The sequence below is a fragment of the Diceros bicornis genome, chromosome 21, assembly GCF_020826845.1.
Source record: "Diceros bicornis minor isolate mBicDic1 chromosome 21, mDicBic1.mat.cur, whole genome shotgun sequence".
In the NCBI taxonomy this organism is placed as follows: Eukaryota; Metazoa; Chordata; class Mammalia; order Perissodactyla; family Rhinocerotidae; genus Diceros; species Diceros bicornis.
Window position 1 is genome coordinate 22,085,650 of NC_080760.1, and position 20,354 is coordinate 22,106,003.

General features: G+C 34.2%; 1 protein-coding gene across 8 annotated transcripts in view; it reads left to right on the forward strand.

The window, feature by feature from the left end:
* Positions 1–20,354, forward strand: part of RIMS2 (regulating synaptic membrane exocytosis 2) — a 618,814-nt gene that overhangs the window by 464,295 nt on the left and 134,165 nt on the right. For 5 of the 8 annotated variants that reach the window (XM_058564764.1, XM_058564769.1, XM_058564765.1 and 2 more), the window contains one exon: positions 14,358–14,530. In XM_058564764.1, the coding sequence (XP_058420747.1) occupies positions 14,358–14,530 (173 nt within the window). Of the gene's footprint in view, positions 1–14,357; positions 14,531–15,393; positions 15,646–20,354 lie in introns of all 8 variants that reach the window. The other 3 variants (XM_058564761.1, XM_058564763.1, XM_058564762.1) reach the window with 1 other exon arrangement.

Here is a 20,354-nt window from a genome sequence, read left to right on the forward strand (position 1 = left end):
ATTTTGAATTTTTATCTGTGATTAATTTTTGAATTTAAAAGTTTCCAACTTTAGGTTCCTTTTTTTCTTAAAATCTTATATTAATTTGCTACGGCTGCTGTAACAAAATGCCATGGACTAGGTAGCTTAAACAACAGAAATTAGTTTTCTCATAACTCTGGAGGCTAGAAGTCCAAGATCAAAGTGTTGGCAGGTTTGGTTTCTTCTGAGACCTCCTTGGCTTGCAGATAGCCATCTTCTTGCTGTGTCTTCACATGGTCATTCCTCTGTGTGTGTCTGTGTCCAAATTTTCTCTTCTTATGAGGACACCAGTCATATGGGATTTGGACCCACCCATATGACCTCATTTTACCTTAATTACCTCTTTCAAGACCCTATCCCCAAATATTGTCACACACTGAGGTACTAGGAGTTAAGATTACAGCCTATGAATTTTGAGGATACTCAGTTTAGCCATAACATATCTCTACACAGTAATTAATGGTTTTTAAAATTATCACTTTAATGCATTATGAAAGCATATTTCGTTATAATGTGAATACAGATGTTAAGGCAGCTAACTGTAGCTATTTTATTTCGAACTTTTTGATTTCTTAAAATTTTGTTGCTTTTCTCTTTCTATTTCGCCAACTACTTTATCACATTCTAGGAGATAAAATATTTTGTTTTTGTGTTTGCAAGTTCATTTTTAAAATTATTTTTCTTAGTCATAAAACCACATTTAAATTTAAATATGGTTTTCTTAGCCATCATTTCATGCTGACATTCAAGCATATGCCCCTTTTCTTTACAAGATTTTGAGAATTGTGACCTCCTACTATATAATCACATGTCAAGCCAGGAAATGTAAAAAGGATATTTTTTAATTATGAAGTCATTTGAGATGATTAAGACAGCAACTTACATGTTATAGAACACTATAAAATTACAGAAGAATTCTAATTTCTCCCTTTTTAGTAAATATAGTGTTGCTAAAAACTGACAAAAGAATTTTAAATAAATTGCATCCAGCTAACTGCTGCTAAAAGGATCAACTATGGACAATAACTGCTATTGCCAAGAGCATAAGTTCTTCCTGTATATTGCCTAAGAACACACAGGGGAAACATTTTTCTTTTACCTTCAGGGAAAAAAAAATGCATTCATTTTTGCCTCATCAAGCCTTCAGAGTTACTGGCTTGCTAACAACTAGAATACCCTACAGAGGATACAAGGGATGAATGATAATGGGTCACCAAGGGGAAAGAGATCTTGCTTTATAGAATCAAGGAGGATATGGGAAATAAGAAAGGAAGAAAATGTGATAAATAGGGCAGAAACATTCTTTCCAACTCAGATTTCATATGATCTAAAAGGGTTAAGTATGGACATTTAAAAAATTACAAATATAAGAATATTCAAAACAACAGAGATGCGAAAACATATATATCTTCTGAACCAACCATGGCATTTATCACCTCCTAAAATACATATATTCTGTCTTATATGGTGATTATTTGCTTATTTCTTCTCTATGTTAAACCATACGCTTCTTGAGAATGGGCACTATATTTTATTCATCTTTGTAGTCTCTCCAGTGGCAAGTACTTTGCTTTGGCTATAATAAGCACTCAGTGGGATTTTTTTGTGTGAATGAATAAGGACATGGGTGCTGAGTGGAAGCTAGAATGACAGGGGTGGTGTATGCTTGGAAAAGATTTTAGAGGAGGTGATTGTTAAGCATTTTGTATCAAGATAAGGACAAGACATGAACTTCAGGAGACAGTATGTGTAGATTATTGCATAAAAGTCAAAAGCAAATTTTCTAATAGGCATATGTTTATTAATTGCTGTCTAGAGTTAATCATACTAGAAATAATATGGAGAAAGAATTGGAAGATTTCAGTTCTAATTTTGATTCTATTATTGATAAGACTTAGGATAAATTGCCCAATCATCTCCACAACCCAACGTTTTTTCTGTGTACAAATTGAGGAAACCTTGTAATTTATAATGTGCCACACAAATATATGGTACTTTGGAGGCTGCATTAAAAAAAAAATCACTATATATTAACCCTTGGGTTTTAGGCAACTTCATCGTTAATTAAGCAAATCATTTAATCTTATAGTCTAATCTTTAAAATTAGGTTTGAACTAGGTTTTCTATATTTCATTTCTTTCATCAAATGTTGTTTCCTTCATTGATTCTGTAATCTCTGATCACTGTCAGGCTCTCTACTAGATATATTCTCACAAATGATTGAATCTATACATTTTTGAGTTAACTTATGGCATAGTAATTATGATTTAGAGAAAAAATTTATATGTACAGTGTTTTTGCCTGTTACTTCACATGAAATAATTGATAGCTAAGTTTGAATTGACACTTAAGTCAGAACCTTTAGTCAATTAGGGCAATCAGTCAACTAGGGCAGCATGGAACCATCCACACCTATAATTTCAGTTTAATTTGGTTGATCTAATTTGAACATATCTACAGTTTTATTATGTAATAACTTTGTTCATGAACACAAAAATTAGTTGTAGTTTTTCTTCAAATGGAAGTATTACAGATATTATTTATTGGCAAAATAAATTTGCTAATGTTTTCCTAAATATGTAATTTTAATTATTTCTATTTTATTAATTTTAAAGATTGTAGAATAATACTCCAGTCTGGAAATAATATAACTAACCTGGAAGTATGTCTCATATGAATATAGGAAATTTTGGCTGGGTGGTAACTTCAGGAGGTGGAAATATTGTATGTAAAAGGATGTAGAACGCAGCCTGGCACATGGGAGTACCTAATAAAGGTAGTTATTTTTATTATTTATTATAACATGTGAAGTAGGGATAATAAAAAAACCTTGCAGTTGAACTTCATTCTGATGGATGAACCAAAACCCACCAGCTCAGTACAACTTCTTGACTGACAAAGAAAATGGCTATGATTTTATGATTGGCCCTTTTCAGGTCATTTTTGTGACTGGGAATACTCGCAGCAAGGCTATCAGTCTTCAGGGTCCAGTCGTATAAGAACATGTTACTTCTTAAACTCCTTTCCATTTTCTGCAAAAAAAAAAAAAAAAAATTACCTGATTTTTAAATGGGATGTAAAGGAGTTATTTTAATAGGACATAAAACATTTTTTTTATTCAATTTAGTTTGTATGATAGTTTTTTTTTATTATTTTAAAGTTTTACTTGTTTAAAATCCATCCAATTATAGTTATAGTGTGGTATTGTAGTGTTACAATTGTAGTGTTATTTTCATGCTGTTTTTGTATTCTGATTATACATGTCATTTTAGATAGAAACTTCAAAATTTCAGAAAAGGAAAAAAATCTTTATTTTATAGTGTATACTTAATGAAGAAAACAATATAAACATTTTAAAAAGAAATGACTTAGGTTCTAAATATGCTTGCGTAGTATCCCATTAAAAGTGAAATTATAGTTTACAAATTTTTTTTTTGGTGAGGAAGATTCACCCTGAGCTGACATCTGTGCCAGTCTTCCTCTATTTGGTATGTGGGTCACTGCCTTAGCATGGCTGACCAGTGGTGTAGGTCCACACTGGGGATCCAAACCCACGAATCCGGGCCGCTGAAGCGGAGTGTGTTGAACTTAACACTACACCACGGGGCCAGCCCTACACAAAAATTTTAAATGAAAAGAAATAGAAAAACTTTAATACTAACAAGTTGAATAATCTTAGTCAATTCACTTTACTTCTCTGTCTCTCAATTTTCTCATCTATAAAATGAGGAAGCTAGATGACATCCTCTTTGAGGTCACTTTTAGTTTTTTGAATGACTCAGTAATGAGCGAATAGCTTGGTGCTGAAAGTATGTTTCAGCACCAAGTAACTTTCTTGGGCTTTTTGCTTAAACAGTGATTATAGGAGTCCTCTTTTCTATATCTGAACATATTTTGTAATCCTGGGGAACATTTAGTAACTTTCTCTTTTCTGCAACTCAGAACTGCACACCTGGGTTGTCTCTACAGCTGATCAACTGGAATTCTGGGTCTGGTTCTGCAACATTAAAAGAAAAACAATTGCCAGAAAAACAGTCAAGCAAATAACAGTAAAATGAAGGACTGAGTGAATGAGGAAGGAATAAAGGAAAGAAGGGATGAAGGGAGGGAGATGAGAAAAAGAAGAGAGAGGATTAAAGGAAAGGAAGGAGAGTGGGAGGAAAGGAGAGAGGCAGCCAAGTATAATCCTTCCAGAATAGGAGCTCATGATCACATTAGTGAAAAACATGTACATAAGTAATGCTCACACAAAATAGGCTGTGTTAAGTGACATAATAAAAGTAAACTGTGAAAAGGAAGCATAAAAAGAGAAATATTCATTTGGCTTGGAGAAATCTGGGAATACACTGTAGAATAATACATGAGGTGAAGGACATGTCAGGCAGAGGGGAGAGCTTAAGCAAAGTTATAGAAGCATATGAGCACAAGCCATGTTTAACGAATAGCTAGGTGTCCTTTAGAATGGAAATATACAACAAATTGGGGAACATATTAGGAACTAAGAATGGAAAAGTGGACTAGGACCACATTGTCAAGGACTTTGAATTACTCAGTTAAAAATCTAGAATGTTGTTCTTTGCAATCACGGGCTTTGAAGATTTTTGACGAGGTCACCAATACGAACAAATTTGTACTTTTATAAGATATCTCTAATGGTATACTTAAGATGTATTTGAAAAGGAGATTAATGACAAGGAATCTCAGTCAGAGGCTTTTGCTGTAGTCCAAGAAAGATGTAATTGTTATTCCTTGCCATGTTTTGACTGTTCACTCCATCTCAATTGGTCTTAATGCAAACCCAGCTGATGCTGGTCTAACTTCTCACACAAAGAATAAGAGTAGTGGCTCTCTTCCCGATTTTCATCATCGTGTAATTATACCTGCCCTATGTGTGAATTTGAGGGGTCAGAGCAATGTTCAGGCCCTTTCAGGTATTTCAACACTATATGGTTATTCAGGCTATTATTTAGCCCTGACTCTCTTAGATACAAGTACCTTGAGTTACTCTGTTACTTTCTAAGGTACAAATATTTGAAAAGGAGTCCCATTTCATATCCCTAATCCATTAAATTTTGTTGTGTTTCTGCCTGCTTTAGATTCCCAGGACCTTGGTCCTACTGCTGTATTCTCGTCTCATTTCTGTTGCAACTTTTGGGATGCTAGCTTGCCACTCAATATCTGTAATGTATCCACCCCATATCCTAATAAAAGATGCAAATATTCTCTAAAAAGTACAAAAATCATATAATAAGCCATGTAATATTTAAAGATATTACAAAGGACCAAGTATCAGGAATTCTTATGACTAAGGAGAGTTTCTTTATGATATTTCTTAATTCTAGCTAGATCTTATAGGTTTCTAACCTGAGGGCTTGGAGAAGCTTTTAGTCATAATAATGCCATAAGTGCTTTAACAATGAGTCTTCTTTCTCCTGGAAAAATGATGGACTCATTGGTTTGGACTATCAGCAGGCATTCTGTTCTGTCTCTGGGCTTGGATATAAATGAAATGTTATGTATATCGGAATGAGAGATTGTTATTAATACATTTAAGAGTCTGGGAAGATCAGACTTCGAGAACACTTCTTGATTAAGGCAGAAATTTTAGATGACATTTGTTTAAAATAACAAAGGGCATAAAAATAAATCTAAGACTCACTAAAGCTGTTGAAAAAGAAAAAATCATTTAACTTATGTGGATGTATATAAATCAATAAATGACTAAGTCTTAATACATATTATCTGTAAATTTAAAAAATAATAGGTGTCTTAGATGTTGGGGAAAAGAAAACTGATATATAAAATACTTGAAAATTTTTTGTAAACCATAAAAATTATTTCAATTTTAGCCAAATTTAGATGATAGCCAAATGATGATAAAAATTGAGTACCATAATCTAGAGCTTCCTTAATTTCATCATAGACTACACCTAATTATTGTCATGACAAATATTTACTATATATTAAGATCTGTCATCTCATTTAAAGCTCACCTCAGGCTCAGAGAAGTTAAGAGACTTGCCCAAGCTACCAGTAAGTGGGAGAGCAGTTACATATCCATATCTTTCAACTCTGTATCCCATGGTCATTACGATATACTGCCTCTTCTCATCAAAATTAGATGACTACATTATGGTTTTCATCAATGTTGTTGGTTAAAGAATGTACCCTTATACCATAAAGTCAGAAAATATTTTTCTGTCACTGAACAGGATGAGTGGTATATCATTTGGGTTTGCATTCAGATGTTCATAACAAAAAACCTGACAAAATTATCTGAATAAATAAGGATTTTTTTTTCACAAACAAGGGATTCAAACAGCAGCCCAGGGCTGGTACTACTGTTTAAGAGCTGTTCTTAGAGCTTATCGTCCTGTTCTCTGTTCTTCGAGTAAGACATTCATCCGCATTGTCACAGAATGACTACTGCACCTCTAGGCTCATGTTTAAACGTCAGTCAAAAAGAAAAGCAAAAAGAGAAAGGCAGATGTCCATACCAGCTGAGTCAGCCCACTGTAATCAGAAAAGTAATAGCTCTCTCCAAACCCCACCCCCTAGATTTCTTGCTTCTATCTCAGAGGCTAAATTCAAGTCAAATGATCACCCTCGCTACAAGGGATCCTGGAAAATGAAGTTGTTTTATTTTGTTGTTGTCGACCACCAAAATAAATCTGGATTCTTTTAGTAAAGAACAAAAGGGGAAAAAGAATATTGGTAGGCATTCAGCAGGAACTGCAGTAAATAAATAGCTGTAATAGACTCTAGTTACCAACATGAAAGAGCAAGGACCCATTCATAAGCCCCAAATAGGTAAATATTGAGATATTTATTTCCATAAAGTGAGTAAGCCATATTTCTTGAATAATTAGAGTGGAGAATATTAGAGAAGGAGAAGTCAAAGATAACTCACAAATTTTCTAGATTTTAGTTGGATAGTGAGTCTATTAAATAATGCCAGGAGTATAGGAGATACAAGAACAGCTGGTTTGGGGTGAAAGAGAGTAAATTTGGTTTTGGCCACATTGAATTTGATGTACCTGCAAAACAACATATGGGAGATGTCCTGTTAGCATCTGGAAATACAGATCTGAAGCTTGGGAGAAAGGTGAGGGCAAAAGATAAGGATTTATTAGTCATTACATGGTGGTTAATATGAATAGATAATGGATTAGATCATCCTGGAAGAATATGTATAGTGAAAAGAAAAGAGGGCTAAAGATTAAAATTTTGGGAAAATATAATTTAAAAGCAGGTCAGGGAACGTGAAGCCAGTGAAGGAGATTAAGAAAGATAGTCAGGGAGATGGGGGAGAAACCATGAGTGACATTTTCTGGGATCCATTGTGGAAAAGTTTCAGGAAGAGAGAGGACTTCAACAATATTAGATGTAATCACAAAATCAAGAAAGAAAAAAACTAAAAAACACTACTGGCTGGTAAATTAGAATATTATTGGTGTTTTTTGTTTGCTTTTTAGAACAGTTTCGGTAAATGACAGACTAGAATGGGTGAAGAGTTATGGATTCTGAGGAGGAAAGTGATAAATGCATTTGTTAAGGGCAGAAGCATGAGCTGTGCAGCTACTTGAGCTCTCTAAACCTAGGATTTTGTTGCAGAACTGGCATTTCCATCTCTGAAAATTGTGAGGAATCGATGCAAGTAGATAAAGGATGCTGTTTCTCAAGGAGCAGCTGATTACTAATAGACAGAGTTCCCGCAGAGCCAAGCCTTTGGGAAAGTTACAATTGACTACTAGCGATAATTTCTCCTTTACAAACTCCAGGAAAAATCATTAACCTTATAAATTTCCTTCAGACCAAGAGACAGTTGGCTCTTTGGTAAGTTTGGCCTATAGGCTAATGGTCACCCTTTCTCCCATTGTGGGTTCACCTTAACCTGTTCTTGCTGTTCCATCTATCACAAGATTTCTGGATGAGTAATTCACAGATACGATATCTTATTGTCCTTTACTCATTGTCTCCTATCGAGCCTTAGTGAATCCTTCAAACAATGCATATATTCCTAAACCCCATGCCCAGAGGTGTGCACCAACTCTGTGTTTGGTGACCACTTGGTAACTTGAAATCAGCCATGGTGGGAGTATTTATTGCTCAGAAATCAGCAAACACTAACTCAGAACTTTTTCCCCTTGGGTAGCTGGTTGTTAAACATATACCAGCACACCATTGCCTATACCCACCACAGAGAAGGAAAGGATTAAGTGATTAAACTCCATTCAGCTATCATCACAGTATTTTATACTCTGATTTGATACTTCTTACTGGAGATAATACTCCAGTATATAGCCCAGATAAAACAACCATTCCATTCATTTCAATTTATTAAACATTCATTGAGTTCTTACTACCTTCCAGGCACTGATCTAGATAATGGGAATACTAAAGTAAATAAGACCATCATTATCCTCAGGGAGCTTATAATCTAGCAGGATGGATAGATAGATAGGTAGGTAGGTAGGTAGATAGATAGGTAGGTAGGTAGGTAGATAGATAGATAGATAGATAGATAGATATAGATAAGAGAGAGAAATACACGTGATGAAATTATAAGAAAGGCGTGAATAAAGTAGTTTAGGAACACTCAAGGCAGTGATTGATGATTCTTGAAGGAATTAAGAAAGACTTTTCTAGCTGGGATTTCGTTTGCAGAATATTGTTTACAAGGCTAAATCTTAAATTAGCCCTCAATTTTCTGTGGCCTTTCCTCTCTTGTCTTCTCCCTCCCAAGTAGAGAACTTATCACACAAAACCCTCTTTAGGAGTTCTGTCTAAACAAATTATCTGACAAACAGATTTTTGCAGAGTACAGCATTCAAATCAGGTACTGATAAGAGCTTTGGCTACCACACAGAAAAAGTTATCTGGAAGCATCTCCTCAGAGAGGGAGTACCTGCAATTGTGGTGCTATCAAAAGACGACAGCTACTTTCTTTGAATTATGTTATGAAATAAAAATAGGATAGCGAAATAGGATAGCGAAAATGAGAGCATCTTCTTACTCACATGATTATTTAATTGACTCCAGTGCCAAGACTCGCTCTACTCTCTTCTTGTCTCCTCTACACACCCAGGCTGATACCAAGAGCCCTGCCCAGGACCTCAGCTTCTCCTTTCTTTTCCCAAGATTGTTCGCCCTAAGTTTTTTCCTCTCTTTTGATCTACTCATTGTGTTTTCTCTCTGAATATGATGAATATTCCTCCAAGTACTTCTTAGTGGCATGAAACTTGTTTTTCTTCAAACTTGGGCTTTCTTACTGCCCAGTATTTTGCAGTAACCAATTCTTAGACTAGAGTTGTAGACAGCAAATTGCAGTTTTCTGGTGAGATTTATTAAATTGAAGACAAACAGTGCTTAAGGGAACTCTTGTAATCCCACCCACACGTTTTGTCGGAGAAGTTCATGTACCAGGCTCAAATAACCTGAGTTGCTGAGATGCTGTAGAGAAATCAAACTAGGAAATTATCTAACTTCAAATGAGTATACTGGAAAAAATGAAAATTTTATTTTACAAATTTGAATTCACTTTTTTATCAGGAATATTATTCTAAAATTTTAATAATAACTTTCCTTTCAATAGAGCTTTGCAGATATGCTGTTACTTTGCACTAATGTTAGATAAGTAGAGAGAGCATTAACTTTTCCAGGCCACTTAAGAACTCTTTAGAGTCTGGAACATCCTGAAGAATAATAATTTCCTGTAAATTTTTCTAGTTCATGATCTGCTTAATAGCAATGTACAAAACATCAAAATGTTGTCAGGAAAAGCTTCCTCACTCTTTTCCAAGATTTTAATGATCTCCAATCAGAGCACAGTTTTCAGCTGAGATAGTGTAATCTTATGCAATAAGTCCTCTTTGTTTTTGTTCCATTCAAGAGAATGATGAACATTGTTCATCTGTCAGCTATAAACGAATATGTACTAATTGTTTAAAACAGTGTTTACTGTATAGTGCCAAGACAACACCTGGATCATTTCCTAAATAAATGAACTTACGTATTCACATTCATAACTCATTTCCTTGGTATAATAATAATTTAGCTGCTTCTGTCTCACTGTTTATATAACTTTTGTTTATTATACTTTAGGAAAAGCAAAAATACATTTATGAAATGCTAAAAAAGAAACCATTTAAAATGTAAACTCTAGTATTAGGTCATTTATTACTTTGATTTCTGGGTTTTTTGTGAGTTGTATGTGTGAAGGTATTATATTCTAAATATATTCAAAATATGTTCTTCTGAAGTTTTATTGATAAAAATATTTTTCTATTATTTCTCACTTTCCAGATTTCTCATTCTGTTTATCGTGTGTCTGTTTGTAATGGAAACCTGAGCTATGTCCCAAAGGTAAACATGCTCAATTTTTGGGAAGTAGACAGACAAATGCACTTGGTGCAAGCTGAGTAGATAGCAGAAGCAGCATCAAACTAGAGCTTTCAGCTAATTTTGTTTTCTTTATACAAACTATTCCGTTCAGTGTCGTTTTATTTATGATCTGCCTTAGGCTCTGGAAATGAGCAACAGCCATGTGCTAAGCACACTCTTGGGTATTTTGAAAATATTGTTTCTCTTACTCTTCATGAGAATCCTTAAAATGGGATTTATCCTTATCTTACTGGTATGAAAGCTAAACCTCAGAGTTTAAATTAAAGTAAAGTAAAGTAAATCTTTGACTCTTAGGTGCTAAGAGAGTTACATAGATAAGGGAGATATTGTCCTGGCCTTTTGGACAGAGTTTGAAAATTAAACATAAACACACACACACACACCCCTATAACAAGAAGTAGCATGTGATGAATTATATAAAAGGTGTAAAACTATGTTATGTGGAATCTTATCTTTCTTAAATTTTGCATATTCAAAATTTTAGCTCAGCAAACTAGATTATCTGAGAGGTCTTAGCCAAAGATATGTGCCATTTATACCATATATGTTTTAAAAAACAAAATGTTTTAAATCTTAAGCCTTCGGCTAGCCTGTGTACACCTATGAATCATAGCAACAAGATCAAAAGTCATGACGACCTAAAAAGACAAAGGCTAGAGTATGCAAAATCTGAATCCTAAATACTCAAATTCAAAAGTCAAGTAAACAGTTAGGATTCAGAAATGAAGGCAAAGCAAATCAGACAAGAACCAGTCAAGGAGAATGAGATACACAGGTGCCAGGCAGCTTTGGATATCAAGATAAAGTACCAGAGACAAAAGTTTAAAATGAGGCATCTTCTGTGTCAGCCAACAAGTGTCATATGTTTCCTGCTGAGATAAAGCTATTCCTCATTCTGCAGCTGGGAATCAGTAATCCCCGATAAGGTGATGAGATATGGATGAACCTGGCCAAATAGGGAAGGTGAGGCCTGAGGACATACTAGGACTCAGTAGAAAGTTTGGTTTAATATTTAAATTTTGCTTTATAAACATATTTTCTGAAACAAATCTATTGGATATGTGTAGAAATAATTATATTTTTATTCTATCTCAGAGCAGTCCTGAAATAATATATTTAACATTGAGTATTTCTTCCTAATATTTCTTTTGGTAAAGATATTCCTAGAATTGATACTAAGCCAGTATTCAGCTACTGTCTAATGTAGTCATCATCATCATCATTGTCGTCATCATCGTCATTTATGAAACACTTGTTATGTGTCTGATATTCTGCTAAGTGCTTTACATACATTATCTTATTTAGTCCTTGCAGCAAACCTAGGAGATGGGTACCATTGTTATCCGCATTTTAAGAGATGAAAAGCTGGAACTCACAGAAGCAGTTAGCCCACAATCACAAACCTAATAATTTATGTAGCCAGAATTCAGACCAATGATTCAGTGTCACTTCAGAGCATGTGATCTTATTGATTACATTATTACCCCTACTACCTCTTAGAGTTAAAACTTATGGTTTTTCATTTGAATTTAGGTGATATAATAATCCCATGAGCAAAAGCAAAGAAAAAAATATAATCCCAAAACTGCTTTTCTATTCAATGATGAATTATTTTAAAAGATGTAATAGCAGACTGCTTTTTTTATTATAAATTATAAGAATGAGAATTATAAAGTCCTCTAAATACAGTACAGTATGTATCTAATCCTCTAATACAGTACAGTACAGTCTCTATTGAAGGGGTTAATAGTTCTGAAAATTTTCTTAAAACATCCATTTTTCACATAAAGGAAATGTCCAAAAAGTATATAAATAAAATAAAAGACTTCCATTTATGTCATGACTTGAAGTTAAATTTACTTTTAATAAATTTGGTGAAACATATATAAATATCCAATGTATTATACATGTATGTGCAGATATTCTCTTAACCCACACTGGCTAACATAGTAATGTTGGATCTACCCATTGAAATGCTGTTCTAGGCAATGGCTGAAGACATTGCCAGTTAAGATAAATTGTTTTTGATATTTTAAAATGACTTTAGCCTAAAAAAGATATCATGAGGGCCGGCCCCGTGTCTTAGCTGTTAAGTGCACGTGCTTCGCTACTGGTGGCCCGGGGTTCAGATCCCGGGCACGCACCGACGCACCGCTTGTCCGGCCATGCTGAGACCGCGTCCCACATACAGCAACTAGAAGGATGTGCAGCTATGACCTACAACTATCTACTGGGGCTTTGGGGGAAAAAATAAATAAAAACAAAACAAAACAAACAAACAAAAAAAGATATCGTGAACTAAATGTTCTCTAAATAAATCCACTGTAAATAAATAATCTTCCCTTTAAAAGCAACGTGCGGATTCTATTTACAAAGATATTTCCTGAAAAGAAGGCAGCAATTTTTTGAAGAATTTATTTGTATTCTTTTTGATAATTGAGAGTTTATCCATTAAAGTGAAAAGGTAAAGTGGGCTAAGAAAGGCCAATATCTCACTTAATTTAAATGTATATTTCTAGATTAAGGTTTTGATTATTAAAATTTTATGGAGCCTTAGAAATAATCCTTTTATTTTATATTTGAAGAAAAGGATTAGTTATTAACTCAGAAATGTATAACTAGTTACTGGGATATCCTGGGGGAAAAACCCAGATAATTTGAATCTGATCGAATATTTATACTATACCCTATTACCATTCATTTTATCTTAGCCAAATGTTTATATCTAGCTAATATTTGCAGTGAATTGTTATTCATACAGGGACTATTTATTAGGTGATGATTCTTCAAGTCACAGTAAATGGTTTATATAAGATAATCATCTTTCCAAGACTTTGTGAACTTTGCCAGAATCTATGATTAGAAAAATCTCCATTATAAAATTGATTAGATAAGGATGTTTCAGTATTATGTTTGAAGTGCATACAAACAAAGAAAAATCTATTAGCAGATATTCTTTTAACCCAGTAATAGCCATCAGGTAGTAATGATACAGTAATAATACTGGGTGCATTTATTTATATTATGCCAGATACCAGACGTGTATTATTTCTAATTTTCAAAACAACCCTGCAAGGAAGGTATTATTATCCCTATTATTTTATAAACAGGCTTTTAAAGGTTAAATAACTTGCTCAAGTTTACCCAGCTAGTAAGTTTGCCTTACTCCAGGTTTTCCAGACTCCAAAATCTATTCTTTTTTACATCCCAAATGTCATTAACATAAAACATTTATGATGGTTTTCAGTTGACCAGAATATTTGAACACCTAGAACACCCTGCACCCTGGCTGTGCCAGATAACTATCTGATTATTTCAATTCCAGGAAGTTGAACCTATTGTAAATAATAATGACTTTTTCTAATATTTCTAGGATTCATCAAAATTCCAGCAACCATTCAGAAATTAAACTTTCTCTTTTCTCTTGGCTTTTCTAAAAAATGTTAGTGTTTTAATAATTAGGTTTTGTGTTATCTCTAGGTTTTCAGTGAAGCATACTGGATTAAAGAGAAAACTGATGGCTGCTAAAATTGGTTTTTATAAGTTACAACGGCAACTTTTATCATACTTTTTTTTCCAAATTTTATTAAGAAACAAAAAAAATTCTACTTCCTAATGTTAAGCCAAATGTTCATTTCCCAGATTTTACCTAAATATTCTTCTCTGAGGCCATTGCTGTTGTGAAACTATTTTAATGGCCTTCATTGGGGTGTGGTGAAAATGCTCTAATTGCCTTTGCTAAAAACAAAGGTTTCATATAAACTGAATTTTTCTTTTAGGATAATTGCCATGCACTTTTGTTTTATGTGCAACTGAGTGGAGTTCTGCAGTATCCTCTGTGGACAGTTAAAGTGCTGAAATAGGAGAAGCTAATAATTGCTCTGTGTGGTAATACTGACAACTTCTGCGTATTTGTCAATCTGTGTCAACAGTATCGATCAGGATGGGATCCTCATAGAGGGGCAGATAATATTTCCACTAAATCTTCGGACAGTGATGTAAGTGATATATCTGCGGTTTCAAGGACTAGTAGTGCTTCTCGTTTCAGCAGCACAAGCTACATGTCTGTCCAATCAGAACGGCCAAGAGGAAACAAGAAAATCAGGTGAGTAAGGGGCCTTGAGCAGGAAACTCCTCTAAATATGTTTTAGAAGGTCTTTATTTTTCATAGATCAACATAAAAGCCTTTATTTCTAAGAGGTTAATATATGTCAATGAGAACTTCTGTATATATTACTTTTTATTTTGTTTTGATCTACTTTTCGAACTTCTTGCACAGAAAAGTTTTATAGAACTTATAACAGTTCTCTTACAAGATTACTTGAAATAGTCATTAGTTATTTTTTCATGTTTGCTATTTAAAAAGTAATTCTGTTATTATTATATTTTTACTGAAATTAAAGTGATGGTTAAGTGAAGATATGAATTATTTAATGTTCCATGGAATGTGAAAAATAATATTTTGGAGGGTTTTTTTCCTAGCTGAATACATTTCAGTGATTCAGAAAACATAAGAATATTACTTTTTAGTAGAATGCTCTCCCATCCTCCTGAAACTTTTATAAATGTGTGGAAAAGTCCTCAGCTTCCCAATAAAATTGATAAATCTAATATATGTTAGTATAAATTTGCATTTATCACTTGACCTATAGATTTTATGGGTACTTGAGCTAAATTATTTTTTTTACTCCTATTGGATCAAAAAAAACCTATAATGGAAAGACCACGATTATTTTCCATGCGACTTTTGTAACAGGAAAATATGACTTAAAAAAAATTATGATTAAGTGGTGCTTACACACTGCTCTGGTATACACTGGAAAAAGGTTTTCAATGTTTAAAAGATGTAATTTTTATGTTTTAGTAGTTTTCATTACCTTTCTGTTTAATTTCATATGTAGTTTTTCTTGACTTTTTCTTTCTTTTTTGTGTTTATTTGCATGCCCTCAATTTGTGTTGCTTTCAAAGGCCGAAGGGAATAGAAGAGGGAGGGAAAGAAGGGGATAAGCATGAAGAGATAGTTCATGAGGAGGAAGAGGTAAAGGAAGAAAGAATTAATGAGAATGGGAAAGAGAAAGAGATTACAAAAACGTGTAATAAGGAGAAAAACAGAGAGTCAGGAGATGAGAAAAAAACCCAAGACATACCTGAGCAAGGGAAAGAAAAAGAACAGTGGAATAAAGAGAATTTGGAAAGGCGATTTTCACAAGATGATGACAGGTAAAATATGCTTTTTTTTGTAGACATTTCCCATTAGTAATGTAGTCTTTTCTTCCTACTCCTAAAAACTATTTTGCCATTTACATTTGGTTTATTTTCTTGTGTTTATTTAGCTTTTAATACAACTAAGTAATATGTTGGCAAATTACTATCAAATCGACTGATTTATTCAAGTCTTTAATTTTTATCTGCTACCTCTGAGAGTCTGATTTGGTTTTCAAGTTCTTCATAACTAGCTGAATCAAACTTAAATTTCCCTTCAGTTGTTTTAGCATGAATTACTGTATATCTTCCTCATTTGTGGAGTGAAAACCTTTAAAATGAGGTTCTGAAGAGACTGAAAAAATTTAGCCTAACTTAGAAGAAATATTACATACTGGAAATGAATTTTAAAAAGTGGCAAAATAGCTAACAAAAAGTAAGCTTTATTCAGTCTCTGGCTCCCTTGCCTCCTAGTTTTTTGGTGGGTTCTGGTGGCAATCTTGAGTCCTGAGGAAGATCGTGAAGCAGGGACAGTGCTCTTTGATAGTCTGAAAAGAAAGTGTAGATGCCCCAGGGCTTATTAGAAGGCAAACAATTGGGTTATGCCCCTCTTGAAATTCATTTAGCTAGAGAAAGTGCCGGAGAAGGGAGTTTGAACAGAGAAAGGCAGGGAAAAAAGCACAAGCAACAAGCCATAAAAACAAGTATGTTTTCATTTTCATAACACAAGGCACTAAATATGAAGCTATCTTGACGGTGCTGTACAGAAAGTCAAATCAGCGCAGGTATGCAAAAGGACTGCATCCTTCTGCCTGAGGAGATGAGGTTTCTCTAAATACATTTATCTGAGATGGAGAATTGCAAATCATGTACATTTTGGAGGAACTGGATTTTCTAATAGTCCATAATCTGATTTTGTGTTAGTACAAAGTCTGCTTGATAAGCACACCCTATTATAAGCCAAATTTTGCATTATTATTTCTAAACCCAATCTCAATTTGTGCTTTACTCATAATTAATGAGAAAGATAATTGGGACCGATGTTTACCCCTTTACAATTCAGTGGTTTAGTCTATGATACTTCACTTTTTGTCTCAGATTGATGTGTTTACTTATATCTATGCTCTATGAAAGTTTGTGTATAACAGACTTTAAAGCTAAAAATGAATCTTAAGTTAGGCATATTTTGTGATTTGAGTCTAAACTAGTAATTTCAAGTCAATTTATCCAACTTTTGATAATTACATTAGTTTATTAATGAAGACCTTTTTTTTGATTTGTTGGGCATAGGATCCTTTCATCAATTCACAGAGAAAAGCTTTCCAAGGTTTCCTTGGAAAGAGACATAGAGTTTCCTTTCTTCCAAAAGCGAAGCAAAATGTGCTTCTAATGAGTTTTCTTTTGTATGTACTGTATATAAATGAGAACACATGAGTCCATTGGTGTTTGCCTGGTGCCCAAAGCCTATGCTAGCTTACCTGGCTTGGTGGACAGAGGTTTAGAGCAGACTATAACCTTAAGTTCCCAGTTTTTAATATTACTTTCTTCATCATGTTCTTCAAGAAAAGAGCACGTTATTTTACAGGGAAAGGGAAAGGTGGTATATTCCTAGCAATCTGAATCATCAAGGCACTATACTTAGCTTAAGTGACTATAGAATACTTCTGGAACTGTAAACTAAAGAAGGCCAGGCTGATCTCGCCAGGGAACACATATTCCACAAGATGGCAAGAAGTATCAGCTGCAATTATTTATAAGAAAATGTTGGTGTCCCTAATTAATTATTGCAACATAAGATCTTGAATTTGCTTTCATTTTTTAGAATAAAACTAACAATCTTTATTTTGAGAGAAAATATGTCTGAGTACTACCGGTGTCATTTTTTTGGTACTTGATGAACACAATCATAGATTAAATGCTAAAAACAGCAAATGTGCTTATACAACATTACTGGAAATAATTTTATTCTATGAAACACCATTGACATTTTATGCCTTTCGTTTGTAATCTAAGTTTTATAAACGAAAAATATTTTCTGACTTCAGAGTTTTAAGTATTTGTAGCAATACTAGTACTTAAAATTAACACGGTGACTACAATGAACAAAATCCATTATAGTTGCTATTTTCATTACGGTAATTGGATCTCATTGCATGGTACAGAATTATGTTGTTTCTGTTATAGTAGTTTTCATTGAAGTATGTCTTTTGAGTGTACAAGTACGAAATGAATAGCAAAAAGTAAATTCAGGGGCTGGCCTGGTAGCGTAGCGGTTAAGTACACACTCTACTGCAGCAGCCCTGGGTTTGGATCCTGGGCACACACTGACACACCACTTGTCAAGCCATGCTGTGGCGATGTCCCATATAAAGTAGAGGAAGATGGGCACAGATGTTAGCCCAGGGCCAGTCTTCCTCAGCAAAAAGAGGAGGATTGGCAACAGACGTTAGCTCAGGGCTAGTCTTCCTCACACACACACAAAAAAAGCAAATTCAAAAAAGTTCATTAAATGTTTGAGTATAATATTTTTTCCATGTTGATTAATAAATGATATATTCCTATTTAGCTATTTATATTTACATACACGTATATAGGTCTGGTAAAATGGTCCTGTATCATTAATGATGACATGGTAAACTCTAGAAAATCCAAAGTTATATTTACCCTTTAAAATATTTTTTCACACTCTGTGTACATGTATTTTAAATTTGATATCTATTTACATTTGCTGATTATATATCAAATTATGCGGTAAGCTGGCCCAGAAAGGAGAAATCATTCATTCAACCAATATTTATTAGAACGTTTCTCAGACATTGTACTAAGAACTGGAGATAGAAATGAAATTAAACATTTCCAAACTCTAAGCCTGAGAGTGAAAGCAGTTTCTTAGCCTTGTGTGGATGGATGTTTCAGGAGAGCTCCATATCCAAAACATGTCATCAAGATACCTAAACAAATTTACAAGGATATTTGACAAAAGAATTTGACACGGAAAGGAGAGATCTTAAGCAAATCTGCTATGGAAGATAGAAAAAACAAATACTGAAAAGTACAATATTGTCAAAGCCAACAATGTTGATAGCTTTGTGATCAAACTAGACTCATTCATTCTTCCAAGCTCTGTTCTGGAGACATAAGACAAAAGACTAAAATTCAAGAAACTCGTTCTCTATAAATTTTTAGTTCTCAGGCATTTCTGTAAATGCTATGGAATTATAATTTCTCTTTTTAAAGAGAATGTCCTTAAGAAAGGGAAATTTTTAAAGGAAAAAGATGACATGAGTTCAAATTTTCATGAATAGCTGTTTTTTTTGTTTGTTTTTGTGAGGAAGATCAGCCCTGAGCTAACATCCATGCTAATCCTCCTCTTTTTTGCTGAGGAAGACTGGCTCTGAGCTAACATCTATTGCCAATCCTCATCGTTTTTTTTTCCCCAAAGCCCCAGTAGATAGTTGCATGTCATAGTTGCACATCCTCCTAGTTGCTGTATGTGGGACGCGGCCTCAGCATGGCCAGAGAAGCGGTGTGTCGGTGCGCGCCTGGGATCTGAACCCGGGCCGCCAGTAGTGGAGCGTGCACACTTAACCACTAAGCCATGGGGCCCGCCCCATGAATAGCTGTTTTTAAGAGGCTGAAGCCATTTGAATTATCTAATAGCAAAACATTTTTATAATCTTTAGAAGGGCAAGCAGAGTAATTGTGAATGAAATGTTTATTGCTGCTAACATATTAGTTTTAGATCAGAATTAAAAATGTGAAAACACATTTTTGTGACTATGCAATATAGCTTGATGCATACAGCATATGTATGCCTGTGTTATAGACTTCTAAAGGGGAAGCAGTATGTCTCATGAAATTAATTGTGACTTAGGAATCTAAGATACCTGGATTCTCATCCTGACTCTGAAACATGTACCTACCCACTTTATCTGTCTGGGCTTTTCTGCTGTAGAATAGAAGAATGGATTCCTCATACTCCCTGCCGTAGTTTAGCTGAACAGAGAACACAGAGAACATGAAAGTAAGCATCTTCTGTTATACTGATGATTTGCCTTTATTATCATGAACTCAAGAGATAGTTGGTTCTGTGACAAACCACTAGGAGAAAAACAGCTCAACATAAGTTTCTGTCATTTGGCAGATGTTTCCAAAATTTAGACGGCCAGTGTTTAATACTCCATTGATCAGGTTGAGTGTTTTGGTTTTCTGGAGTATGTTTCAGTGCTAACTCATCTCAGAGATCATGTGGACAGACTGTGCTCTTCCACTGACGTATTACTGACAGCTTGTGTGTTTTCTTTTCTTTCTTTCTTTCCTCTCATTGAGGCTATCTTCTAGATAATACCACTGAAAATCTTACAAGCTCAAGTAACTTCTCATCTGTTTTATGATTGTGCATGAAAAGGGAACTTTTAAAAAGCACTTGAACATCACTCTTAGATTTGTGATTCTGTAAGTTTGGGATGGGGCCCAGGAATTTGCATTTTTAAAACAAACATCCCAAGTGATTATGATGTAGGTGGTTATGATGCCATCCATTTTCTCTTTTGGGTTGCTCATATTTCCCAATGCATTTTAAGGTCAACTTGTCAATTTTTGGGAAAAAATTAAAAGGCAGCAGAGATTTTGCTAGAGATTTGTTCAATTAGATCAACTTGGGAATTATTGCCATCTTAAATATTGTCAGGCCGCCCCAGTGGCATAGCAGTTTAAGTTTGCACGCT